Source organism: Salmo salar, chromosome 17 (genome assembly GCF_965601325.2).
Source record: "Salmo salar chromosome 17, fSalSal1, whole genome shotgun sequence".
In the NCBI taxonomy this organism is placed as follows: Eukaryota; Metazoa; Chordata; class Actinopteri; order Salmoniformes; family Salmonidae; genus Salmo; species Salmo salar.
Window position 1 is genome coordinate 14,813,467 of NC_138307.1, and position 27,974 is coordinate 14,841,440.

At 44.9% G+C, this 27,974-nt stretch overlaps 2 protein-coding genes across 6 annotated transcripts; one reads left to right on the plus strand and one right to left on the minus strand.

The window, feature by feature from the left end:
• Positions 1 to 577: 577 nt before the first annotated feature.
• Positions 578 to 17,782, plus strand: LOC106595420 (excitatory amino acid transporter 5). The gene is made up of 9 exons (XM_045698955.2): positions 578 to 1,116; positions 4,621 to 4,700; positions 4,969 to 5,184; positions 8,695 to 8,948; positions 9,176 to 9,275; positions 9,653 to 10,081; positions 11,245 to 11,379; positions 12,737 to 12,851; positions 15,620 to 17,782. Exons 1-9 carry the CDS (start codon positions 952 to 954, stop codon positions 15,779 to 15,781), a joined length of 1,656 nt encoding a protein of 551 aa, XP_045554911.1. The 5' UTR covers positions 578 to 951; the 3' UTR covers positions 15,782 to 17,782.
• On the minus strand, positions 17,584 to 27,526 carry LOC106575430 (ELAV-like protein 1). 5 transcript variants are annotated; one of them, XM_045698958.2, is made up of 7 exons: positions 27,383 to 27,526; positions 26,345 to 26,549; positions 24,064 to 24,247; positions 23,239 to 23,342; positions 22,168 to 22,321; positions 21,851 to 22,076; positions 17,584 to 21,750 (listed from the first exon to the last, which is right to left on the minus strand). In XM_045698958.2, exons 2-7 carry the CDS (start codon positions 26,378 to 26,380, stop codon positions 21,426 to 21,428), a joined length of 1,029 nt encoding a protein of 342 aa, XP_045554914.1. In that variant the 5' UTR covers positions 26,381 to 26,549; positions 27,383 to 27,526; the 3' UTR covers positions 17,584 to 21,425. The 5 variants fall into 5 exon arrangements, with proteins under 5 accessions (XP_045554914.1, XP_045554913.1, XP_014007404.1 ...); XM_045698957.2 differs by having other exon boundaries at positions 24,031 to 24,247; XM_014151929.3 differs by having other exon boundaries at positions 24,031 to 24,247; positions 26,345 to 26,404; positions 27,383 to 27,520.
• Between the last annotated feature and the right edge of the window lie 448 nt (positions 27,527 to 27,974).

Consider the following 27,974-nt stretch of genomic DNA (forward strand, 5'->3'; position numbering starts at 1 on the left):
GTCGGTGGGAATCGTGACAGTGGCAAAATGTGGAAAAAGTCAAGGGGTCTGAATACATTCCGAAGGCACTGTTAATGCTTGATTTTCATATCAACGTACCTCACTGTCATTCACTGTCATTCAGGACTTTGACAACTGTTATTTTCAGACGGGGTCAACTTTGAAATAATTATTGAAATTAACTGACTTAAGCAGTCCTGATTCTTTCTGAATAAAGCGAGTTCCTAGTCAGTCAGTGGTAATAAGACATAATGGGTTATTAATGGGAGTGAGACCTCAGTGTCAGAGACTGCTACTGACCTACAACCTGCTAATCCCAAGGGGATGTTGTGTGTGTGTGTGTGTGTGTGTGTGTGTGTGTGTGTGTGTGTGTGTGTGTGTGTGTGTGTGTGTGTGTGTGTGTGTGTGTGTGTGTGTGTGTGTGTGTGTGTGTGTGTGTGTGTGTGTGTGTGTGTGTCTAGGAAGCATTATTTTCATGGGCTTAATCTCCTGAAGGAGACGGAGGTTTACAGAGACTTACTCTGTCCACTTCCACCTCCTCTCTGACAACCGTTTAGATCAGAAAGTGTTTGACTGACTGACTCTCTGGCTGGACGCACAGATAGCCAGTCCTGCTGCATCGTCAGCTATCCTTCAGTTTCTGCAATGGCCGGGATCGGTCCTTAGTGATTTTACTGCCTTGACTCACCACATGAACCTTTTACAGCGGGAATCCACCTAAAGCTTTTGGAGTTTTCTTGTGAACCGTCAAGGAGGACTAGAGACATATTTCAAGCCAGGACAGGATACTGAACAGGGACCTAAAGGGAATCAGGTGGGACCCACCAGTGACTCGCGACCCACCTGTTTGGGAATCATTAATTGACTGGACGTAAGGCAGGATCTTGGGTCACCAGGCCTATCTCTTCACGCCTCTCTTTCCTTCAGCCCGTGGAGTAACTGGGCCTCAGGATGGAGTGCATAAAACACATTATAAAGAGCATGGTCTCTGTGAAGGTTTGGGCGTACATCAAGGGCTACTGTAAACGCAACGGGCTGCTGACGCTCTCGGTCATCGCCGTGGTTTCTGGCTGTGTGCTCGGCTTCTCCCTCCGCAGCTTCAACCTCTCCACGCAGGTACGGAGGCGCACGCACACACACACACACACACACACACACACACACACACACACACACACACACACACACACACACACACACACACACACACACACACACACACACACACACACACACACACACACACACACACACACACACACACACACAGCTATTGAGCCATGCAACAAGGTTTTGGTTCTAGTGGGCCTAAGGTTTATAGCACTCAGGTATTCTACAGAGAGATGAGATGAGCTTTGGGTCTTAGACAGTGTGATAGTGTTAACACAGAGGGCTCTGGGTCTTAGACAGGGTGATGTATTAACACAGAGGGCTCTGGGTCTTAGACAGTGTGATAGTGTTAACACAGAGGGCTCTGGGTCTTAGACAGGGTGATGTATTAACACAGAGGGCTCTGGGTCTTAGACAGTGTGATAGTGTTAACACAGAGGGCTCTGGGTCTTAGACAGGGTGATGTATTAACACAGAGGGCTCTGGGTCTTAGACAGTGTGATAGTGTTAACACAGAGGGCTCTGGGTCTTAGACAGGGGGATAGTGTTAACACAGAGGGCTCTGGGTCTTAGACAGTGTGATAGTGTTAACACAGGGGGCTCTGGGTCTTAGACAGTGTGATAGTGTTAACACAGGGGGCTCTGGGTCTTAGACAGTGTGATAGGGTTAACACAGAGGGCTTTGGGTCTTAGACAGGGTGATAGTGTTAACACAGAGGGCTCTGGGTCTTAGACAGTGTGATAGGGTTAACACAGAGGGCTCTGTGTCTTAGACAGGGTGATACGGTTAACACAGAGGGCTCTGGGTCTTAGACAGGGTGATGTATTAACACAGAGGGCTCTGGGTCTTAGACAGGGTGATAGTGTTAACACAGAGGGCTCTGGGTCTTAGACAGGGTGATGTATTAACACAGAGGGCTCTGGGTCTTAGACAGGGTGATAGTGTTAACACAGAGGGCTCTGGGTCTTAGACAGGGGGATAGTGTTAACACAGAGGGCTCTGGGTCTTAGACAGGGTGATAGTGTTAACACAGAGGGCTCTGGGTCTTAGACAGGGTGATAGTGTTAACACAGAGGGCTCTGGGTCTTAGACAGGGTGATGTATTAACACAGAGGGCTCTGGGTCTTAGACAGTGTGATAGTGTTAACACAGAGGGCTCTGGGTCTTAGACAGGGGGATAGTGTTAACACAGAGGGCTCTGGGTCTTAGACAGGGGGATAGTGTTAACACAGAGGGCTCTGGGTCTTAGACAGTGTGATAGTGTTAACACAGGGGGCTCTGGGTCTTAGACAGTGTGATAGTGTTAACACAGAGGGCTCTGGGTCTTAGACAGTGTGATAGTGTTAACACAGGGGGCTCTGGGTCTTAGACAGTGTGATAGGGTTAACACAGAGGGCTCTGGGTCTTAGACAGTGTGATAGTGTTAACACAGGGGGCTCTGGGTCTTAGACAGTGTGATAGGGTTAACACAGAGGGCTCTGGGTCTTAGACAGGGTGATAGTGTTAACACAGAGGGCTCTGGGTCTTAGACAGTGTGATAGTGTTAACACAGGGGGCTCTGGGTCTTAGACAGTGTGATAGGGTTAACACAGAGGGCTCTGGGTCTTAGACAGTGTGATAGTGTTAACACAGGGGGCTCTGGGTCTTAGACAGTGTGATAGGGTTAACACAGAGGGCTCTGGGTCTTAGACAGGGTGATAGTGTTAACACAGAGGGCTCTGGGTCTTAGACAGTGTGATAGGGTTAACACAGAGGGCTCTGTGTCTTAGACAGGGTGATACGGTTAACACAGAGGGCTCTGGGTCTTAGACAGGGTGATAGTGTTAACACAGAGGGCTCTGGGTCTTAGACAGGGTGATGTATTAACACAGAGGGCTCTGTGTCTTAGACAGGGTGATACGGTTAACACAGAGGGCTCTGGGTCTTAGACAGGGTGATGTATTAACACAGAGGGCTCTGGGTCTTAGACAGGGTGATAGTGTTAACACAGAGGGCTCTGGGTCTTAGACAGGGTGATAGTGTTAACACAGAGGGCTCTGGGTCTTAAACAGGGTGATAGTGTTAACACAGAGGGCTCTGGGTCTTAGACAGGGTGATGTATTAACACAGAGGGCTCTGGGTCTTAGACAGGGGGATAGTGTTAACACAGAGGGCTCTGGGTCTTAGACAGTGTGATAGTGTTAACACAGGGGGCTCTGGGTCTTAGACAGTGTGATAGGGTTAACACAGAGGGCTTTGGGTCTTAGACAGGGTGATAGTGTTAACACAGAGGGCTCTGGGTCTTAGACAGTGTGATAGGGTTAACACAGAGGGCTCTGTGTCTTAGACAGGGTGATACGGTTAACACAGAGGGCTCTGGGTCTTAGACAGGGTGATGTATTAACACAGAGGGCTCTGGGTCTTAGACAGGGTGATAGTGTTAACACAGAGGGCTCTGGGTCTTAGACAGGGTGATGTATTAACACAGAGGGCTCTGGGTCTTAGACAGGGTGATAGTGTTAACACAGAGGGCTCTGGGTCTTAGACAGGGGGATAGTGTTAACACAGAGGGCTCTGGGTCTTAGACAGGGTGATAGTGTTAACACAGAGGGCTCTGGGTCTTAGACAGGGTGATAGTGTTAACACAGAGGGCTCTGGGTCTTAGACAGGGTGATGTATTAACACAGAGGGCTCTGGGTCTTAGACAGTGTGATAGTGTTAACACAGAGGGCTCTGGGTCTTAGACAGGGGGATAGTGTTAACACAGAGGGCTCTGGGTCTTAGACAGGGGGATAGTAAACCACGGAGGGGTTGGTTGAGAGGACCTTACACTGGGATAGTGCAGACAGAGACCGAAGAGAGAGTGACCAGCAAGACACTTTCACACAACATAAAACCCTGACTCACAAAGCTTGTACCATGTTGTTGACATGGGAACCTACTCTGACTGCAGATTGATAACTGCTGTATTGAATTCAGAACAGATGCAATGCAACAATATCAACTGAACCATAACCTGCACATCCCAGTTATACAGTACTGATTCAGCTAGCTAGAGTAGAGGCTGGACTTCACAACTGCTCTACCTGGGTCAATAGCAGCCATGGTTATCCAACCCTTGACATCCACTATTTCAGTAGTGGATTAATGGGTCAGCAGCTTCTAATTATCTGACGCACTGTTGTAATCTGCATCCGCGCTAACCTCAACCTGTCAACAAATACACAGCATCAGGCATAGCCCAATGGGAAAGCACGTCACCTGAGAATGATTGATTGAACTTTATTAGTCATGTAAAATCATGTAACGCAATGTAAAACCAAAAATATATAACATACCATGCACCAGACCAAGAAGTGGGTTTGACTTAGCTGGCCTGGTACAATGGAACCAATAGAATAGTCCCTAAAGTGCAAACGGTGCACACCTCATTTATTTGAAAGTATTTTACCAACTGTATGTATTTGCCCCAGGTCTGCCATGTACAGCATGTCCCCTGACCCAGAGTGTTGTGTGTCTCCCCTTTCCAGGCTAAGATCTACTTCTCATTCCCTGGAGAACTGCTGATGAGGATGTTGAAGATGCTGATCCTGCCTCTCATCACGTCCAGGTAACACATCATCACTACTGTCTGTTCCCCATGTCCCTACTGCTCTTCTCCCCGGTCTACACCACAACCCATGCTACTTCAATAGAACGCTCTATACATTATAATGGAATAAAATGCTAATCGAATACTCTATGGATTCTAATGGAATACAACACTAAATGAATACTCTAGGAGTTCTAAAGAAAGAGAATGCGATCAGAATACTCTCTGAATTCGAATAAAATACAACATTAACTGAATGCTCTATGAATCCTAACTCCGTGGCCAGTCTGATGTCAGGGCTGTCAGCCATGGACACTAAGGCCAGCGGGCGGCTGGGGGTGCTAACCATCACCTACTACCTGTGGACCACCTTCATCGCTGTCATCGTCGGCATCATCCTGGTGCTGGTCATCCACCCTGGTACGGGCACAGAGAAGGACGGGCACAGAGGAGGGTCAGGGCCCGTTATGACTTCTGCTGACGCTCTGTTGGACCTCATCCGGTACATATGCACACAAGCTAGCATTTACCCACACACGCACACATGCAAACACGCACGGACAAAAACACGCACACAAGCTAGCATTTAACCACACACGCACGCATGCAAACACGCACGGACAGACACACGCACACAAGCTAGCATTTACCCACACACGCACGCATGCAAACACGCACGGACAAAAACACGCACACAAGCTAGCATTTACCCACACACGCACGCATGCAAACACGCACGGACAGACACACGCACACAAATGCGCACGTGTGCACATACACATGGTGAAGTATCTTGTGGGGCATATTTGAATAGTATGGTCAACAGACACATTGCCTGTATCAGCAGTTGGCTGTACCAGATTCCAGAGTTTTCTGTCTTTAGTCAGTCTAAGTTATTTAGCTCCCACCTTTTCATCCTTAACATCCCTCACGGGACGAGATTCCAGATTTCCACAAGACTCAGACAACAGATTCTGTCTGCTCTGATAATACAGACGTTAGAAAGAATCAAATATTTTAGATTTGATTCTTCCTGTCGGGGTTTGTGTGGATTAACCCATAAATAAACCAGTCAACCAGTGAACTCAGTGAACTCCAGTTTTCCTCTGCTAAGTCTAAACCATAAAGGTTTTGTAGGGCTGGGATTCAACAAAAGGCGTGTTGTATACAAGCACATTGCATTATGGAAAAATGTGCCTTGTAAAGGCAAGTTTCCTGACGTTGGTGGATATTGCATTCATGGTAAACGCTGCGGATTCCAGCTCAAGCGTAAATTACCTTTAAAAGTCAAGAGCAATGGGCTTGTCCAACGCGCCTTTGATTGAATCCCCAACCTGGTCTCAGAGCATTTCGTATTATTCTGTACGTAAATCCGGGACACACCATGTAGTATGATATGTTACGTTTTGTAATGTATGTATTAATTTGTGATGTCCATCACCCATTTCGTATGATATGCTACGAATACAATTTGTAGTATGTGTTACGAATTTGTAAAAAGTATGATATGTTATGAAATTCTAGCAAGGTGGCTAGGTGGCTAATTTTAGCTAGCTGGCTAATGTTAGCTAGGCTAGGGGTTAGGGGTTAAGGTTAGGGTTAAGTTTAGGAGTTAGGTTAAAAGGTTAAGGTTAGGTTTAAGATTTGTGGAGGGTTAGCTAAAGGGGTTAAGACCATGCTAGCTAAATAGCTTGCTAATACTGACTCTTCAAGGAATCAGATCTTTTCTTTTTTTGTTACCAGCAGTGTTGTGGTTCTGTTTGGATTGAATCATTTAGACCAGTAAACCAATACAGAACCAGTGAACTCCAGTCCAACCCAGTCCCCCTAGTACAGCTAAATACAGCTACCTGGAAGCTTGTATTAAGTAGGGGGTCTTTAGGTCGTAAATAGCATTTAAAACAACAACACCAGTACAAGGTCATTTAGCTCACGTGGCTTGAGGGATTTGCACATTTGGGACTATTCTATTGGTTCTATTTTTCACATTCACTTCTGAAACAAGTCAACCCTCCAGCGGGCCATGTTAATAATAGGCATCATTAGGGGAGAGTGGGGGAAGTTGAGACATTTTTTACATTCAGTATCACTCAGTCTAGGGAAATACAGCATTATTTCTAACAAAGATACTGTATGTATATATATTTCAGCATGTATACCTGGAAAAACATAGCTTTTCCAAAACAAAGTGGTCTCTTGGCACAACTTACCCTGGGTATGGGGTAAGTTGAGCCGTGAGACAGGGTAAGTTAAGCCGCCTACAAATGTCTGTACTGAATGAAATATTACCACTACCTTTTAAAACTATGTCTATCTTTATTTCCCAAACACAATTCAACACAATCACTTTTTGTTTTTTAATCATTTTAAGCATCTTTTAACACTGCCTTAACACCTAATTAACACTGTACTTTTTAAAACTCTTTTAACATAGACCAGGCCCTGTTGTTACCTCATATCCCAGCAATAATGCCTTCCATTATGCCTGGGAAGACAACACTTGAATTTGCTCAACTTGCCATGGCTCAACATACCCCAAGGCAAACACTTTGACTGTATTAGCCCACACAACTACAAGGATGCACGTTCATGCTAGGATTAGGACCTCATATTGAAGCTTATAGAGACCCCAAGAACAATTTTTTTCTTATCTACTTTGGTTTAGATACAAGCATTATGAAACCTCTAACACAATAAATTAATTTGACATGGTGCAAATCTATTTTTTGTACCTAACTTGCTTACCACTTTTTCCATGTGGTTTCTTCCTTCACAGACTCCATAAAATCATGACCTCATCCTAAATATTTGGTCAAATTATACATTTTGTGTATGGTTTCCTAGAAACAAGGGCGGCTCGACTTACCCCTTGGCTCAACTTACCCCGGTGACGACGAAGTCTCTTTCTTCTCAGAACACACCGTGTCCTAAATGCTTTGCCCAGAACACACTGCAGGGCGGTGGAGGATCGACAGTGGCTTAGGCCCTCCGTGTGAAGAATCCTCCAAAGCCCAGAGGATTATGGGTATTTTTAGTGAAAGCTGTGTACGGGCAGGCGGATGTAGACTGTATGACTGTCAGAGGTGCTTTAGGTCATTTGTGACACGTCTGATAGGCTGACAGGCCCTGGGGCAGTGGCCTTAACATGATCCTTTATGAATACACCAGGACTCCTAATGATGAGGACTCTTAACCACCAACACAGGCAACCAGCCTGGTGATGTTACCACATTTTGACATCGTTCTTACAACTTTATTACTTCGACATGCTAATTAGGAAGGCTGCAGAACACCTGAAACATTTTGACGTTGCAGGAGAATACGAGACCAACTATGAAGAGTATTTTAGTCAACAACGACCCTAGTCAGAGCAAGGACTTTGGCTTTTGGGAAATGTAACCTTTCGGTTTCCTTGTGTCTATCTACAAGTTTTGTGGTTTGGTTGACAGCTTAAAGGGATACTTCTGGATTTTGGCAATGACACCCTTTATCTACTTCCCCAGAGTCAGACGAACTTCTGGATACCATTTTTATGTCTCTGTGTCCAGTATGAAGGAAATTAGAGGTAGTTTTACAAGCCAATGCTAACCAGCGTTAGCGCTATGACTGGAAGTCTATGAGTATCTGCCAGCAAGCTCTCTGTCCAGGGTCTTGTTAAGTCTTTCTGAGATAGAGGACCTCTTGGCTTCTGGCCGGACCAGGAGAAATTGACCCTTCTCAGGATAGAATTGAGACGATAACAGAAAGAAGATAACCCAACCTTCTGACATGTTATATGCTCAGTGTGACAGGACAGGGCTACCGGAACACAGGACAGGGTCAGCAGAATAGAATAGATTGTCCACCTGAAGGTAGAGATTTCACTTAAAAAATCGGAACAAATCATATGACAATATAACATCACACATCATATAAAAAGTTTTATTATCACCCCATTACTCAGGGAATAACTCCCATCATATCCAATAACGTTGTAGACTTTATAGTTAACATGTTATTCTCCCTTTGACAGGAATATGATTCCCTCCAATCTGATAGAGGCAACCTTTCAACAGTACCGTACAGACCTGGTGCCCATAGTGGCCTCCAGTGTGGTGGAGTCCCAGGCTAACTACGTCTACGTGATGCCCGACCACAACAACCCTCAGCTGGGCCACCCTGTCTTCCTGGAGATCACCCCAGCTCCAGACATCAAGTACAAGATCGTCCCTGGCCACAGCTCTGGCATGAACGTACTGGGGATTGTCATCTTCTCTGCTACTATGGGTGACACACACACACACACACACACACACACACACACACACACACACACACACACACACACACACACACACACACACACACACACACACACACACACACACACACACACACACACACACACACAGTATGCATGAGTGAACACACACAAATGACACACTGGATACACGAGTACACACACACCCTTCCAATCACGCCTGCTTCTGACCCTGTGTGTTTTCTCTGTGCAGGCCTGCTCCTGGGGAAGATGGGCGAGAGAGGCGCTCCATTGGTCAATGTGTGTCAGTGTGTCAACGAGTGTGTTATGAAGATCATCAACGCTGCCATGTGGTGAGTTGTTGAGACACACACAGCAAAGTCACCTGTCTGAACTCTCCTTCACATGTAAAGGTCTGGTAACCCTGATCTGGCTAGATTGAGAATGGGAGGATTCATTTAGATTGAGATTAGAAGTGGATCTCACCAACACATCTTCCTCCCTCCCTCCTCCCCCTAGACCTTAGTCATTAGCTCAGTATATGTCTGCATTTCAGGTGTAGCAGGTCATCAAGGTGAGCCAGGTCAAACCAAAGCTGCTTTAGTTCTTAGGAAGCCCAAAACACAGGTGGCATGACAACGCCTGGTGGACAGAGACAGAATCACAAGGGCCCATTGCTTGCTTGCCTAATTTATTTTGAGGTATTTATAATTTATTGATCTTTTTCCAGGTATTTCCCTTTCGGCATTGTGTTCCTGGTAGCAGGGAAGATCCTGGACATGCATGACCCCGCCCACCTGGGAGAGAAGCTGGGGATGTACTTCATCACAGTGTTAGCCGGCCTGTTTGTCCACGGACTCATCCTGCTGCCGCTCTTCTACTTTGTAATCACACGCAAAAACCCCTTCACCTACATCAGAGGCCTGCTACAGGCTCTGGTCATCGCCCTGGCAACCTCCTCCAGTTCCGCCACCCTGCCCATCACCATGAAGTGTCTGTTGGAGAACTGTGGAGTGGACAGACAGATCGCCAGGTTTGTCCTTCCAGTGGGAGCCACCATCAACATGGACGGGACAGCCCTCTACGAGGCCGTGGCAGCCATTTTCATCGCTCAAGTCAACGAGTACGAACTGGACTTTGGTCAGCTGGTCACCATCAGGTCAGGACTGTCTACACAAGAGCTCTCTCTGTTACTCTCTTAGTTACTTTGTGTCACAGCAACCACACACACACACACACACACCCTGACAATGCTCTTGTCTCTTCAGTATCACAGCAACCACACACACACACACCCTGACCCTGCTCTTGTCTCTTCAGTATCACAGCAACCACACACACACACACACCCCTGACCCTGCTCTTGTCTCTTCAGTATCACAGCAACCACACACACACACACACACCCTGACCCTGCTCTTGTCTCTTCAGTATCACAGCAACCACACACACACACACCCTGACCCTGCTCTTGTCTCTTCAGTATCACAGCAACCACACACACACACACCCTGACCCTGCTCTTGTCTCTTCAGTATCACAGCAACCACACACACACACACACCCTGACCCTGCTCTTGTCTCTTCAGTATCACAGCACCCACACACACACACACACCCTGACCCTGCTCTTGTCTCTTCAGTATCACAGCAACCACACACACACACACACACCCTGACCCTGCTCTTGTCTCTTCAGTATCACAGCAACCACACACACACACACACCCTGCTCTTGTCTCTTCAGTATCACAGCAACCACACACACACACACACACACACACACACACACACACACACACACACACACACACACACACACACACACACACACACACACACACACACACACCCTGACCCTGCTCTTGTCTCTTCAGTATCACAGCAACCACACACACACACACACACCCTGACCCTGCTCTTGTCTCTTCAGTATCACAGCAACCACACACACACACACACACACCCTGACCCTGCTCTTGTCTCTTCAGTATCACAGCAACCACACACACACACACACCCTGACCCTGCTCTTGTCTCTTCAGTATCACAGCAACCACACACACACACACCCTGACCCTGCTCTTGTCTCTTCAGTATCACAGCAACCACACACACACACACACACCCTGACCCTGCTCTTGTCTCTTCAGTATCACAGCAACCACACACACCACACACACACCCTGACCCTGCTCTTGTCTCTTCAGTATCACAGCAACCACACACACACACACACACCCTGACCCTGCTCTTGTCTCTTCAGTATCACAGCAACCACACACACACACACACACCCTGACCCTGCTCTTGTCTCTTCAGTATCACAGCGACAGCGGCCAGTATCGGGGCTGCTGGGATTCCGCAGGCGGGCCTGGTTACCATGGTGATCGTCTTGACCTCTGTGGGGCTGCCGCCCGCTGACATCACACTGATCGTGGCCATCGACTGGGTCCTGTAAGTGTCTGACCGTGAGAGTGTTTGTGGACTGGGTCCTGTAAGTGTTTGACAGTGAGAGTGTTTGTGGACTGGGTCCTGTAAGTGTTTGTCTGTGAGAGTGTTTGTAGACTGGGTCCTGTAAGTGTCTGACCGTGAGAGTGTTTGTGGACTGGGTCCTGTAAGTGTTTGACCGTGAGAGTGTTTGTAGACTGGGTCCTGTAAGTGTTTGACAGTGAGAGTGTTTGTGGACTGGGTCCTGTAAGTGTTTGACCGTGAGAGTGTTTGTAGACTGGGTCCTGTAAGTGTTTGACAGTAAGAGTGTTTGTGGACTGGGTCCTGTAAGTGTTTAACAGTGAGAGTATTTGTGGACTGGGTCCTGTAAGTGTTTGACAGTGAGAGTGTTTGTAGACTGGGTCCTGTAAGTGTTTGGCAGTGAGAGTGTTTGTGGACTGGGTCCTGTAAGTGTCTGTCAGTGAGAGTGTTTGTGGACTGGGTCCTGTAAGTGTTTGACAGTGAGAGTGTTTGTGGACTGGGTCCTGTAAGTGTTTGACAGTGAGAGTGTTTGTGGACTGGGTCCTGTAAGTGTTTGACCGTGAGAGTGTTTGTGGACTGGGTCCTGTAAGTGTTTGACAGTGAGAGTGTTTGTAGACTGGGTCCTGTAAGTGTCTGACCGTGAGAGTGTTTGTGGACTGGGTCCTGTAAGTGTTTGACCGTGAGAGTGTTTGTAGACTGGGTCCTGTAAGTGTTTGACCATGAGAGTGTTTGTAGACTGGGTCCTGTAAGTGTTTGACAGTGAGAGTGTTTGTGGACTGGGTCCTGTAAGTGTCTGACAGTGAGAGTGTTTGTGGACTGGGTCCTGTAAGTGTTTGACCGTGAGAGTGTTTGTGGACTGGGTCCTGTAAGTGTTTGACAGTGAGAGTATTTGTGGACTGGGTCCTGTAAGTATTTGACAGTGAGAGTGTTTGTAGACTGGGTCCTGTAAGTGTTTGTCAGTGAGAGTGTTTGTAGACTGGGTCCTGTAAGTGTCTGACAGTGAGAGTGTTTGTGGACTGGGTCCTGTAAGTGTTTGACCATGAGAGTGTTTGTGGACTGGGTCCTGTAAGTGTTTGACAGTGAGAGTGTTTGTGGACTGGGTCCTGTAAGTGTTTGACAGTGAGAGTATTTGTGGACTGGGTCCTGTAAGTATTTGACAGTGAGAGTGTTTGTAGACTGGGTCCTGTAAGTGTTTGTCAGTGAGAGTGTTTGTAGACTGGGTCCTGTAAGTGTCTGACAGTGAGAGTGTTTGTGGACTGGGTCCTGTAAGTGTCTGACAGAACCCTACCATAGATACTTTAAACAGTACATCTAAGTTCCCTGTGTTGGTTGTGTCTGGCAGGGATCGTTTCCGGACCATGATCAATGTGTTGGGAGATGCCCTGGCTGCAGGCATCATGTGCCACCTCTGTAAGAAGGACTTTGAGAGGAGGGAGTCAAACGCTAACTCTGGCCGGGCCCCCCTACACGCCCCCCTACCCCCTACATCACTCACCTTTACACTGACCCCATCCCTAACCCCTCTACAATACAACTATACTACCTTTACACTGACCCCATCCCTAACCCCTCTACAATACAACTACTAGCTACCTTTACACTGACCCCATCCCTAACCCCTCTACAATACAACTCTATACTACCTTTACACTGACCCCATCCCTAACCCCTCTACAATACAACTATACCACCTTTACACTGACCCCATCCCTAACCCCCTCTACAATACAACTCTATACCTACCTTTACACTGACCCCATCCCTAACCCCTCTACAATACAACTCTATACTACCTTTACACTGACCCCATCCCTAACCCCTCTACAATACAACTATACCTACCTTTACACTGACCCCATCCCTAACCCCTCTACAATACAACTATACCACCTTTACACTGACCCCATCCCTAACCCCTCTACAATACAACTCTATACTACCTTTACACTGACCCCATCCCTAACCCCTCTACAATACAACTCTATACTACCTTTACACTGACCCCATCCCTAACCCCTCTACAATACAACTACTACTACCTTTACACTGACCCCATCCCTAACCCCTCTACAATACAACCTATACTACCTTTACACTGACCCCATCCCTAACCCCTCTACAATACAACTATACTACCTTTACACTGACCCCATCCCTAACCCCTCTACAATACAACTCTATACTACCTTTACACTGACCCCATCCCTAACCCCTCTACAATACAACTCTATACTACCTTTACACTGACCCCATCCCTAACCCCTCTACAATACAACTATACTACCTTTACACTGACCCCATCCCTAACCCCTCTACAATACAACCTATACTACCTTTACACTGACCCCATCCCTAACCCCTCTACAATACAACTCTATACTACCTTTACACTGACCCCATCCCTAACCCCTCTACAATACAACTCTATACTACCTTTACACTGACCCCATCCCTAACCCCTCTACAATACAACTATACTACCTTTACACTGACCCCATCCCTAACCCCTCTACAATACAACTCTATACTACCTTTACACTGACCCCATCCCTAACCCCTCTACAATACAACTATACTACCTTTACACTGACCCCATCCCTAACCCCTCTACAATACAACTATACTACCTTTACACTGACCCCATCCCTAACCCCTCTACAATACAACTCTATACTACCTTTACACTGACCCCATCCCTAACCCCTCTACAATACAACTCTATACTACCTTTACACTGACCCCATCCCTAACCCCTCTACAATACAACTCTATACTACCTTTACACTGACCCCATCCCTAACCCCTCTACAATACAACTCTATACTACCTTTACACTGACCCCATCCCTAACCCCTCTACAATACAACTCTATACCACCTTTACACTGTCCCCATCCCTAACCCCTCTACAATACAACTCTATACTACCTTGACACTGACCCCATCCCTAACCCCTCTACAATACAACTCTATACCTACCTTTACACTGACCCCATCCCTAACCCCTCTACAATACAACTATACCACCTTTACACTGACCCCATCCCTAACCCCTCTACAATACAACTATACTACCTTTACACTGTCCCCATCCCTAACCCCTCTACAATACAACTATACCACCTTTACACTGACCCCATCCCTAACCCCTCTACAATACAACTATACTACCTTTACACTGACCCCATCCCTAACCCCTCTACAATACAACTATACTACCTTTACACTGACCCCATCCCTAACCCCTCTACAATACAACTATACTACCTTTACACTGACCCCATCCCTAACCCCTCTACAATACAACTCTATACTACCTTTACACTGACCCCATCCCTAACCCCTCTACAATACAACTATATACTACCTTTACACTGACCCCATCCCTAACCCCTCTACAATACAACACTACTACCTTTACACTGACCCCCCCTAACCGCTCCACAATACAACTATACTACCTTTACACTGACCCCATCCCTAACCCCTCTACAATACAACTCTATACTACCTTTACACTGACCCCATCCCTAACCCCTCTACAATACAACTCTATACTACCTTTACACTGACCCCATCCCTAACCCCTCTACAATACAACTATACTACCTTTACACTGACCCCATCCCTAACCCCTCTACAATACAACTCTATACTACCTTTACACTGACCCCAGCCCTAACCCCTCTACAATACAACACTACTACCTTTACACTGACCCCATCCCTAACCCCTCTACAATACAACTATACTACCTTTACACTGACCCCATCCCTACCCCTCTACAATACAACTATACCACCTTTACACTGACCCCATCCCTAACCCCTCTACAATACAACTCTATACTACCTTTACACTGACCCCAGCCCTAACCCCTCTACAATACAACTCTATACTACCTTTACACTGACCCCATCCCTAACCCCTCTACAATACAACTCTATACTACCTTTACACTGACCCCATCCCTAACCCCTCTACAATACAACTATATACTACCTTTACACTGACCCCAGCCCTAACCCCTCTACAATACAACACTACTACCTTTACACTGACCCCATCCCTAACCGCTCCACAATACAACTATATACTACCTTTACACTGACCCCATCCCTAACCGCTCCACAATACAACTATATACTACCAGGTTTTACTGTGTTTGAATCTGCTCTTTGACTAACTGTGTTCTCTCCCTCTCTCTGTGTGTGTGTTTTGTGCAGAGGGACACAGTGATCTCCTTCGGTGGCCAGAGTGTCCAGAGTTGTACCCTGTCAGAGGCTCCTCTCATGGACTATGCCCATCGCTGTGACTATGTCTACGAGGTGGAAGGTGACTGTGTCACAGAGAGATCTGGCCCCACTTACAACCTGTGTCAGGTTTAGGAGAAACCTGTTCCCTGTTACAACCTGTGACCCGTGTTACAAAGAAACCGGTCCCCGGCTGCAACCCGTATCACAGAGAAACCGGTCCCCTTCTACATGCTGTCACAAACAAACCCGTCCCCTGCTACAACCTGTGACCCGTGTTACAAAGAAACCGGTCCCCGGCTGCAACCCGTATCACAGAGAAACCGGTCCCCTTCTACATGCTGTCACAAACAAACCCGTCCCCTGCTACAACCTGTGACCCGTGTTACAAAGAAACCGGTCCCCGGCTGCAACCCGTATCACAGAGAAACCGGTCCCCTTCTACATGCTGTCACAAACAAACCCGTCCCCTGCTACAACCTGTGACCCGTGTTACAAAGAAACCCGTCCCCTGCTACAACCTTCGTCACAGACAAACTGTTTGGTCTGAGACACTTTCACTGGACAGACAGCAGGGGGCACTGCCCGCCTTCAACAGAGACCTTTCTATTTACATGAATATACATAGTTGTCCTGATATCAATGGCTTTGGACTGGGGAATTACAATGGGACTGGGAAACAACCCTGCACTGAAAGAGTTTGCATGATGTGCATTTATCAGGAGTTGACTGTGATGTCTTCATAATGTTCTCTGATGGATCAGTTGATGGCTGATGGTGTGCTCACACCACTAAGTCGCTTTGGTTCGTGTCTGGTAAATGTTCAACTTTTTACTGTCTGATGATCACACCTGTGCCATGATGAGGAAGCAGGTTTTCCTCGTCATTTTGTGACTGGCTATCTAGGCTACTGTAACCTACCAGTGACAGGGACTTATACAGTAGGTCCACTAGGGTGCATGTTATGTCCCAGTCAGTTTTCCTTCTTTAGCTCAATGCAGATTCCACTCAGGACACCATTTTGGTGCCACAATGTACTGCAGCACAGTGCACTTTTTAGGCAACCAGGTGGCATTATGGACACCATTTTGGTTCAATGTGCTTCTGACTGTAAAGATAGATGACAAGCACTTTCACAGAGTTTTTTGAAACCTTGTTTGGTATCAGAATGGTTGTAGATACTTGCATGAAGATGCGATATTTAGGGCAGGAGTATTCTTACCCTATGAGGTCCAGAGCCAGCTGGTTTTCTGTTCTACCTGATAGTTAAATACACCCATCTGGTGTCCCAGGTCTAAATCAGGCCCTGATTAGAGGGGAACAACGAAAAAATGCAGTGGAGCTGGCTTCCGAGGTCCAGAGTTGAGTTTGAGGGTTGTAGAGATATAACAGTAGTTTAACACAAATGTGAGTGTGACTATTGATTATTTAGTAATAGTTTTTCTTTATTTTTTTTTTTTTTAAATATGGTTTAAAAACTTAAATGTTGCATTTGCACATTTTTCATTTGCAGTCAGGTTTTGGAGTTGCCTTAAAATGTTCTCAATAACTGGTCACCATTGCTGAGAATGTTGCAACCATGAAAGTGCTGAAATTGACAGAACTTTATACTGAAAATGTGTTTAAATATAGTCAGTGACTAGGGGTAAAACCTCTCATCGTTACCTCTGTCAACCTAATTATAACAAATACAGAATGGTTAAGTGATATTTCAATGTCTTATTGGTAGATTTAACTGTAATGTGCATCTTGGACCACCTAGGATCTAGAAGAAACTTCTCAAAATGTTTTTATATACAAATGAAAATTACTTTGGTGTACATGCAAGACACTTGTCTTGTACATTGTTATTTTCTAATCAAATTTGAAATGTAATGATTTGAGCATAACTTTTTCCGCCTCACAGTACACACAATAAGCCAAAAGGACGACCCTGCTGAGCTTTATAAAGCTTACAGATATTTTATTCAAAGTAATTGTGTGTTAGACAGGTTCTGAACAGGCCTTCATTCAAAACCAAACGGGAAATCAAAATGAATCCATTAAAAAAGTCAAAAGGAACACACTGCAACACGAAGAATTTACAAACATGTAAAACTACATACAAGTCAAATAAATGACGTATTTGTGCCTCCACTGCTGTTGCCACGTTCTTCCATCTCTCCCACATAAATTAAGGCTAAAAACAGAGGTTAACCATAATCTGGTTATTCCAGTAACCTCACTAGCATTTCAACATAGTAGCACTCTGAGTAGCTAGCAAAGCAAGAGCTGATTAGTAGAACTCAATAGAAAAATATCAAAAGGATGAAAACAAAGAGTCAAGCAAGGGAGCCACTCCCCCTCTAGTGCCGTTTCTGGTCCAGAATAACCACTCTCTCTAGTGCCGTTTCTGGTCCAGAATAACCACTCTCTCTAGTGCCGTTTCTGGTCCAGAATAACCACTCTCTCTAGTGCCGTTTCTGGTCCAGAATAACCACTCTCTCTAGTGCCGTTTCTGGTCCAGAATAACCACTCTCTCTAGTGCCGTTTCTGGTCCAGAATAACCACTCTCTCTAGTGCCGTTTCTGGTCCAGAATAACCACTCTCTCTAGTGCCGTTTCTGGTCCAGAATAACCACTCTCTCTAGTGCCGTTTCTGGTCCAGAGTAACCACTCTGTCTAGTGCCGTTTCTGGTCCAGAATAACCACTCTCTCTAGTGCCGTTTCTGGTCCAGAATAACCACTCTGTCTAGTGCCGTTTCTGGTCCAGAGTAACCACTCTGTCTAGTGCCGTTTCTGGTCCAGAATAACCACTCTCTCTAGTGCCGTTTCTGGTCCAGAATAACCACTCTCTCTAGTGCCGTTTCTGGTCCAGAGTAACCACTCTGTCTAGTGCCGTTTCTGGTCCAGAGTAACCACTCTGTCTAGTGCCGTTTCTGGTCCAGAATAACCACTCTCTCTAGTGCCGTTTCTGGTCCAGAGTAACCACTCTCTCTAGTGCCGTTTCTGGTCCAGAATAACCACTCTCTCTAGTGCCGTTTCTGGTCCAGAGTAACCACTCTCTCTAGTGCCGTTTCTGGTCCAGAATAACCACTCTCTCTAGTGCCGTTTCTGGTCCAGAATAACCACTCTCTCTAGTGCCGTTTCTGGTCCAGAATAACCACTCTGTCTAGTGCCGTTTCTGGTTCAGAATAACCACTCTCTCTAGTGCCGTTTCTGGTCCAGAATAACCACTCTCTCTAGTGCCGTTTCTGGTCCAGAATAACCACTCTCTCTAGTGCCGTTTCTGGTTCAGCCTTTTTTTTAAAGACCCACCACATATTGCATGCACTCTGTTCAGGACTGTTCCGTGAGAAATGTCAATGTTCTTCTCCTTAAAAAAATGAAAAAAAAGTGACTAACTTGAGGCCTACAGAGTGGATATTCCTGTGACAGGAGCGGTATTTTCTGTCCACGTGTGGAAACTAGTAAGGCTTTACAGATCTGAAGACAGATCACAACACATTTAGAAGAGAGAGAATTATCAAGTCTGGTTTCTCGGCTGTTCCCAGAACCCAGATGAAGCCTACTCCTGGACATAAAATCATGCTCAATGGAGAATCTCTATTGAAAGTCCAGGAGACAAGCCCCTCATTTTCTAAAAGAAGTGTCACCCATTATGGTGAAGGTTAGGACTGTGCAAGGGTAAACTGCTCCTAGATCTGCTGCAGCAGGAAACTTCTAACTAAAGCCAGTTCTCTGATCCTGTGTTGTGGTGCTGCTGTAGTCAGTTATTTACTCTCCAACAGACTACAGTAATACACTCTCAAACCTACATAGAAAAGGCCTTGGTGATGAAAAGTGCACAAACAAGATATGTTAAAAACAGATGTAGGAATATTCGCTTGATGTAAAACCAACCGCCAGTCTTCTTCCTGAAACGTCACTTGAATATGCCTGGGTTTAGCTTTTCTTTAACCCAAGTTTTTCGGTTATTGCACATTTCTAAAATGGCAGACAGTTTCTCAGGATGACTGTGTTTGTTGGCTGCAAGGCAGATCAAAGGTCCATAAGTGACAAACTGCCTCCTGCAGTGCCTGTATTAGAACAGACTCCTTATGGGTTCATCAGTAACTCCTAGATCCTATTAACATGAAACAAGACTTTCAGTACCTCAACTGGAGGACTTCCATCTTTGAAACCCTATAAGGCCTCGGCCTCATGGTTCACACACAAATTGGAATGAAAATAAGGCTAACGTCCGACATTGGAGATGGCATCCTCTTGCCCTTCAGACCATCTTAGAGAGTCTAGCTAAACCTTATGATGTTGACCATTTAAACGTCCTGTAATATCTCAATGGGAGTGGGGTGAGTAGTGTCATACTGTAGTATCATCATATTAGCAGTCTGGTGTCTGTAGCTTCCCTCAGCTTCTACAATCAAAACAGAAAACCCCAAAGAAAACCCACAAACCAAAACCTGAAGAAATAAAAGAAACAAAAGCAAAAGGTTGAGTCAAATCTAAATTAAATTTAATGATTGCATGTTCAAAGTAAAACGATCAAAACAAAGGACCAAAACCAAAGCAACAAAAATCTATACCAACAAAAATCACAAAGGCTGTAAATTCTTCTTTAGCTCGAGATGAGCAGTAAAAAAACAACTCTTCAACTCTGATCAGTAGTCTACGCTGCGACGAAAAAAGAAAGTTAGTCTCTCAGAAAGAAAATTCAAGAAAAACAAAGATACTAAAGAGAAAACTTCTTTTTTTTACAAAAACAGCAAACTGGATGAGAAAGAGCAGTGTTGCTCCACTCTGTGTTAGATTCAGCCTTAGTACCGGTTGTTCAGATGTCCAAACTATTACTGGCAAGGGGAAGAGAGTCATAACGGTAAGCATCTTCCCTATTCACAAAGCTTCTCAGAGGACTGAATGCTGATCTAGGATCAGCTCCTCTCTGTCCATATAAATCGTACTTATTAATGATCGACAAGGCCAAAGTGATCCTAGATCAGCATGTGAATACAGGCCCTGGGATCATATCCTTCCATTTCTTTGGTCCTTCTTAAAACATGTTCCTACTTTAAAATCTCCAGACCTTTTTTTTTTTTTACATGGCCTCGCAGAGAGTCAACTTTTAAAAGACCCCCAAAAACGGGACACACACGCTGCTATGAAATGGTACCATCCAGTACCTAACGTGCGGTGTATAAAACTGAATCCGCAAGGTGAGAGAAGACCAATGTATGGTTTACGTCAAAACAGCTGACTATCGCTCTGATATTACATAATAAGGATTTAAAAAGTGCTTTTCTTTTAGAATGGCTGGAGACAGTGGATGGCTTGACAGGGTGGTAACTTAAGGCATCTATTTCTACACTGGAACCAGCGTCTAAGACAGCATGCTTCCTCCGACAGTGGGAGACTAGACGTATGAATGTAGCGCATCCTTCTCCAAGTCCCTACCGTGGTCCTACCATTCATATGGCACATAGTGACACTAGTTTAGTCTCACAGGAAAAACTATCTAGTCTTGAATTGTCAAATTGGTCACAATATCAGGATAAACATTGAGAACTGCGTTTGGAACATCCCAAAGCATGAGTAAAAAAAAAATAAAATAAGAGAAATATCAAACTCAGCCTAGACTCTCTGTTAGACTAGTACAAAGATGCAGAGTGAGAATGGGCTTAGTGAGATAACGCTAAAAACAAGTTTGTTTTGTCAAACTGAGGCAATTTACCCTCAATATTAGAAGCCTGGTGTGAGGTTTCTCTCCTCCCTCTATCACCCCCCCTCCTCTCCCTCTTCTCTCTCTACTTGTGGCCTTTGCTGGTCTTGAAGGACACCTGTAGGATCTTGTCCCCGAGGCGGTAACCGTTGAGGCTGCCGATCGCCATGGCGGCCTCCTCGTAGTTCGTCATGGTAACAAAGCCAAAGCCTTTGCACTTGTTGGTATTGAAGTCGCGGATGACCTTGACGTTGGTGACGGCGCCGAAGGGCCCAAACATCTGCCACAGGATGCCCTCGTCGGCATCCTGGCCCAGGTTGTAGATGAAGATGCACCAGCCAGAGTTGGCGTTTCCCGGCACACTCACCCCAGACATACCGCTCATATGGTCCACAGACATCGGAGAAAACCTGGGGGAGGACAGAGGGGGCTAGGGTTACCACTGTCTCTCTTCACACTCATTTTAGAGAACCTGAGAGGGAACAACGCTTCAGTGTGTGTGTGTGTTACCTGAATCTCTGAGCCTGGTGGTGAACTGGCCCTCCAAAGCGTCGTCCCTGGTTGTGGTAGAGCTGAGATATGAGCTGAGTGTTCTTGGCCTGGTTGGGGCTGGCAGCAAACTTCACTGTGATTGGCTCAGCGGATCCGGGGGGTTTCTGTCCGTTCAGGTCTTTGATGGCGTCCTCGGCCTCCGCTCGCTTGTCAAACCGGATGAACGCCACCCCCCGAGACAGGCCTGGGAACAGAAACGAACAGGACAGGTTCAGCTGAGAGACAGACGAACACAGCGAGGCCTGGTTCTAGAGTGTGTGTCTGTGTGGTCCTACCCGAGGCCTGGTCGACCAGCACCCGGGAGTTGATGATGCGTCCGTAGCGAGCGAACATGTCCTCCACGTCTTTCTGGGTCATGGTCTTGGGCAGGCCACTGATGTACAGGTTGGCGTCTTTAATGGTGTCAGAGCTCGGCCGCGCATATGAAACCTAACACCAGAGGTCAGCACAGAGCACATTAAACACCACTGACAATATCCTCAGTACTACACACTGATTACACACAACCCTGAATTATATCTAGCCAGATATGAGAAATTACTTTTTAATAAAAGTGGATGTTGGAAGGTTGTTTTTATTATGTTTGAATATTTTTATGCAATCTTTGCAAATTAATGTTTTGTAATTGCCTTATGTTTTGAATTTACAAAAACACGAGTTTACTTTTATAAAGCCTTCATGAGTAATGTCTCCAAAACTCGAAAATGAAAAAGTGAAAAGTTGCCTTGACTGACCATTGTGGCTTTTACGTAGAAAACCATTCCCTTAGTAAGCTGTGGTGGGCAATATCGAAGTCAAAATTACGTAAACTACTATTATAGTACCAAAATCAACACAGGGAAAAACATTAAGGAGTGATTTTTTTTCCTCTCGTACCAAACCAAATAAAAAGTTCCAAACTTAAAATGATAAATTAACGTGTAAAAATGTCAACCTGAAGTAGCGGTGCTGAATAAAGAAATGAAAATAAAGTTTAGTCCTCAATAAAGATGAAAATACGGTTGCACTTCTCTACTCCATCCGTCAGAAGCGGGGCCAGTGATCTATCAGACGCTGTCTTGTCCTGTCTAATATAGACCCATACTAACGCCAATTCCCAAATCCAATCCTAAATTACTGGCACTACATGGCCATCTGAAACGATTGGGTTGGTATTAGCAAAGGGAAAAGGCTAACATAACAGCATATTGCTAACACCCACGCAATCCTTTCAGATCCATAGGAGGGCCTAGGAGGAAGCGTCTAGGGGTGGATTTGACGGTCAGCCTCAGTAGAGAAGGGCTAGTTTAATGACATGACATGGTTGGGTTGACACAGTACTGTAGGAACACCTTATTGCACGTTACCTTGATAGTTTTAGACTGTAGCCTTAGTCCATTCAGAGTATTGATAGCTCTTTCTGCATCGCTAGGGGTAAGATAGTTAACAAATCCGTACCCTAAACTGTGGCCTAGAGAAAAAAAAAGGAAAACAATAAAATAAAATAAAAAAACGTATAGTTTCAAATAAATCGGCACACTGGTGAAATAAATGATTAAACAAAACAAATCTACACAATGCATGCTAGTCGAGAAACAAGTAACAAAGAAATAGGCTTCAAACCAAACTGGACTGTTTTCCTGGAATAAGGAAAGCTGAGCCCATCACGGACAGATCGAGAGCATGGGTAAATATCTACACCAACAGCCTTATACAAAACAACTATTTGGAATACCTCGATTATCAAGTTTAGGAGGACAAATGTTCAAATTGCAGCGAGACATAGTCCTAGTCCTAAACAGAACATATGACATGAAGCCGTTTGCATAGACACTACAAACATCTCACCACAAAGTTACTAGTGAGAATGTCAAAGATGTCTGTCTCATCAGCAGTTCTCATACACCTACAAGAGGCAGACAGGGCAGTATACCAGTTACTCTACACACTGACTGGTTGGCTTGAACAAACATGTTATGGAGGTGCCCTTCATAATATTTCAACAATTATGGGGTCCCCACGGTTTGTTAAAAGGTACCCGAGTTGTGTTCAGTAGGACGCAACATAGCAAAATGTTCAAACACGCCCCTGTAAAATGTGAGCCCTAAACGCAGACCAACTCCTCCATCCATTCTACTCCAAGGTCAAAGGTCACACACCTGTAGTGCATTGTGGGACAAGGTGTTCCGTACCTGCCACTTTGTCCCGTATGAGCTTGGCGGACTCCACCTCGCCAATGCTGCTGAAGAGGCTGCGCAGCTCGTCCTGGCTCATGCTCTGGGGAAGGTAGTTGACTATCAGGTTGGTCTTGGCATCCGTCACCTCATCTCCTCCTCCCATGTGATCCTCGTAGCCGTTGGACATGTCATACACCTCCTGGGGAGGGAGGGGAGAGAGAGGGGGCACAGTTAAGGAAGAGAAAAACAGGCATTCGGAAGTAAACCAGCATGGCTGAAACGTCAACGGGATGCAGACTTTAAATCATTAAAGGAAAACAATAATATTCGTACAATTCTACATGCAACATTGTAAACATCCTAATCTACAGAGCCTAATTACACCACAGATTTAGAAGCACCATGGTGGATGGCAGCAGCGACTGTAGCTCCTCTTACCCACAAGTTAATCACCAGCAGTACTTTCACAGCCAGAGTCAACTCTCAGCTACTCTCTACATAATCATGGACCACACATTATTTTTTTAAACACACCTATACCCAGCCAACCCCGACACTGCTCTGGGACAACAGGTTGAGATCCAGAGACAGAAAAAGTCACAGAACATTGGGATGATTCTGTTGTGTAGAATGAAGAAACTCACCATCAGTCCCAACACATCATTTATTTCTGCAGCGTTGTAAATCACTTCATCCCACTGACCAAGCCTGGTCGTTGTGGTCTGACAAGAGTTCTAAACCAGGGGTAACCAACCATTCCTTCCGGATTAGCTTTGATTAGTAGAATCAGCCATCATGGATGTTAGAACAGGCCTTGTGAGCAAACGCCTGCTTACCCAGCAGGGTACACGTTAACACAGAATTCTGCGTTTTTCACGCAGAAAATAAAAAACGTATATCTAGCTGCGTTTTGTAAAAGCAAATGTAAAATACTTATTGTAATTCCTGGTCAGATGAGAATTCGCGGACGGGCATTATTTGAGCAGACAGCACTGACTGATGTGTAGCTACTTCTCTCCGTTACTTTTCTTGGTGTAGGCAAATTTTCTCTGGTAAAACGCAACGGTTTTATGGTAAAATGCTAAATTAAATTGAAGCAAAACATTAGAAAGAATGTAGCCAGCTACATTTCCTATGATAAACATTAGAAATATGATGGTGATGTAACTTTTTTTTATACATGAAATACCTTGCTTTTTCATATGTAACAAAATGTCCCTGTGTGACTGCTAGCCAAATAGACTTGCACTTCTGTTGTCAACTGATGAAAATGAAGCTATTTTCTGCAGAATGTGTTGCACTGTGTTTTCTGTGAAGCAAAACTATAGTTGCGCGCCCCCCCCATCACTCTATTGAAGCAACAACAAAAAACAACTTTCAATATAAAATTCAGATGAAATAGTTTAAAACAGATTTTCTGGTCTGCGTTTTGAAAATGCAGATTGAACTCTAACGCGACCCCTGCCCAGTGGGAAGAGGGTTAGCTAGCTGCTACCACCGATCTGAGCATTGCATCCCCTTGAACAGGCCTCAGTGAGGTGTTCTGACAGCCCCCCTGAATGAATGGAGCTCTATCTGATTGTGTATTCTGTGGGGTAAGACAGTTAGCCATCCAGCAGGCCCTTGGATGAATGAAACTCCTGTATTTCACTAGTAAACATGATGACCAATACTGATGGGTCTGACTACGAGGATCATTTCTATGCCTTTTTCTCTACTTGCGAGATCTAATACATCTTTATACCAGTATGTAGATACTCAAAAACTTCCTCTTCTGATGCTTGTGTATAGAGTGATATTGAAACCCCAGTGTTTAAATCAAATCAAATCTTATTGGTCACATACACATGCTTAGCAGATGTTCATTCGAGTGTAATGAAATGCTTGTGCTTCTAGTTCCGACCATGCAGTAATATCTAACAAGTAATTTAACAATTTCACAACAACTACCTTATACACACAAGTGTAAAGGAAATAATAAGAATATGTACATATAAATATGGATGAGCGATGGCCGAACAGCATAGGCAGGATGCAGTAGATGGTATAGGGTACAGTATATACATATGAGATGAGTAATGTAGGGTATGTAAACATTATATAAAGTGGCATTGTTAAGTGACTAGTGATACATTTACTACATATTTTTTTAATTATCAATACATTCAAAAACCATGGGCCAAAGCATAACATATTAATGCAATCTGATTAAATAGCTAGCTAGATTACAGTTGTTACAATATAATTACTTTAGGACTGATCTAGATCCTCCCCCAATAGGAAAAGTCATACTCACTTTTAGGTACCTGATGTGGCCTCTTCGAACAGCCATGAAGACCCCTCACTGCTCCCAAAGCTGGAGGAGGTATCACAAACAAAATAATGTATATGGGACAAACAAAAAAAGAATAGGGGTGAAGAGGAGGTAGGGTTTGTTTTCAAACAAAATGAATAATGAGCTAAACAAAAACGGTAAATTGAGTCTCCCCCTTCTGACGCACCTGTGAAGAAGAGCAGAGCATTATTATGTTAGCCCCTGAGTAGCTAACTAGCCTAGGACCACTGAGCTAGTACGACTATTATCTTGATTACTTATGATTTGTGGAATGTTTAGTTAGCAACCAGACTGTACACAGACAGTAGCTAGCTAGCAAGTTGGCGAACGTATTAACCAACTTTAGCTAACTACTGTAGCTAGATTTGGCCTGTTTGTGGCTAAAGTTAGCACATCGAGCACTACTGTAGACAAATAAGAGCAAAACATTCGAACCGTAACGTTAGTTACTAGTTTGTGTGAGCTAGCTAACGTTAATACCTAGCGAGCTATAGAAATATCTACTAGCAACTATTTACGCAAGGGGGCGTGAACACGTTGGTTGCTTACTAGCTGCCTAGTTAATAACTAGCTAGCAGCAGCAGCTACTACTACTTTCCTAACTGCAAAAGGAAGAAAATAATATTTGCTAAGGCAAAGCAAATGGACATTGCCCTGCTAATTCGCGAACACATTGCTACAGGAAATCGTTAGCTAACTAGGCCATTTGCCCACCGTTCCCTTATTTTCGCGACCTTATGTTGAAAGCGGTCCCTCTCTCGCACCTAAAACCCCGACACCCTGCTCAGGGCCTTGTTAGCTACAGTTAGCCACCTAGCTAGATTAGCCAAGCTGGCAAAAAAAATACTCAAATATCATTCTGTGGTTAGCTAGCTGGCACTGGTGGGGCCTCCAAACCCGCATGGCTGGCATTCGGCTTTGTTGTAGCAGAGCGAAATTGTAAATCAACAACTGGATTACTACAATATAGCTAGTTCGACAACCATATAGCTAACTTACCAGCTTTTTGTCGTTGGTGCTTTCGCTGTTCTTTCGTTCCGTTGTTTTAGCAAGCTAACGTTAGCTGACAGATCCTTCTCGCAGGCACCAAAACCAAGGGAGGGCCGCCGACGAACGCAGTTCCACGCCCACCTCTGCAGATGATTTGTTACTGCCCTTGTCAATTACAGATGTGGCTACATACCAGGGTGATTCTGCAGCTACGGGCACTTCTATGTCCTCGGAGGCAATTTGGGGGATTTTATTTAAACATATATGTTTTTATTCTTTATATGTTAAATTCTCATTACAATCACCCCGGATATTTTGAACACCTCTCTATCAAGTATTTTAGCTACTTTTCAGATGCATTTTATACCTCAGTTTCACTGTTATGTCCTTGTCCTTGTCCCTGACCTAGACTTTTGAGCTTCTACTATGTGTCAATTAAATAAAACTTATATCAATATTTGTGAGTATGCCGTTTATATAGTTTTTATACAAAATATACCTGTCCTTTGGTAGTGGTGTTGGTAGTGGTGTCATTTCCACCACTGAGGGCAAATTCCTCAATAAAGTTTTTTTAAGAGAATGTTAATTTAGTTACCATGGA

What these genes read in the sequence shown, in the direction of transcription:
- LOC106575430 (XM_045698957.2), bottom strand. Translation starts at nt 26,380, where the DNA reads ATGGCTGTTCGAAGAGGCCACATCAGGTACCTAAAA. An exon ending in GCCACATCAGGTACCTAAAA is followed by an intron (nt 24,248 to 26,344) that starts GTGAGTATGACT and finishes CTCCCTCCCCAG; the next exon opens with GAGGTGTATGACATGTCCAA. An exon ending in GCTGGTCGACCAGGCCTCGG is followed by an intron (nt 22,077 to 22,167) that starts GTAGGACCACAC and finishes TTCTGTTCCCAG; the next exon opens with GCCTGTCTCGGGGGGTGGCG.
- LOC106595420 (XM_045698955.2), top strand. Translation starts at nt 952, where the DNA reads ATGGAGTGCATAAAACACATTATAAAGAGCATGGTCTCTGTGAAGGTT. An exon ending in CTGCCTCTCATCACGTCCAG is followed by an intron (nt 4,701 to 4,968) that starts GTAACACATCAT and finishes CTCCGTGGCCAG; the next exon opens with TCTGATGTCAGGGCTGTCAG. An exon ending in GGTCAGCTGGTCACCATCAG is followed by an intron (nt 10,082 to 11,244) that starts GTCAGGACTGTC and finishes TTGTCTCTTCAG; the next exon opens with TATCACAGCGACAGCGGCCA.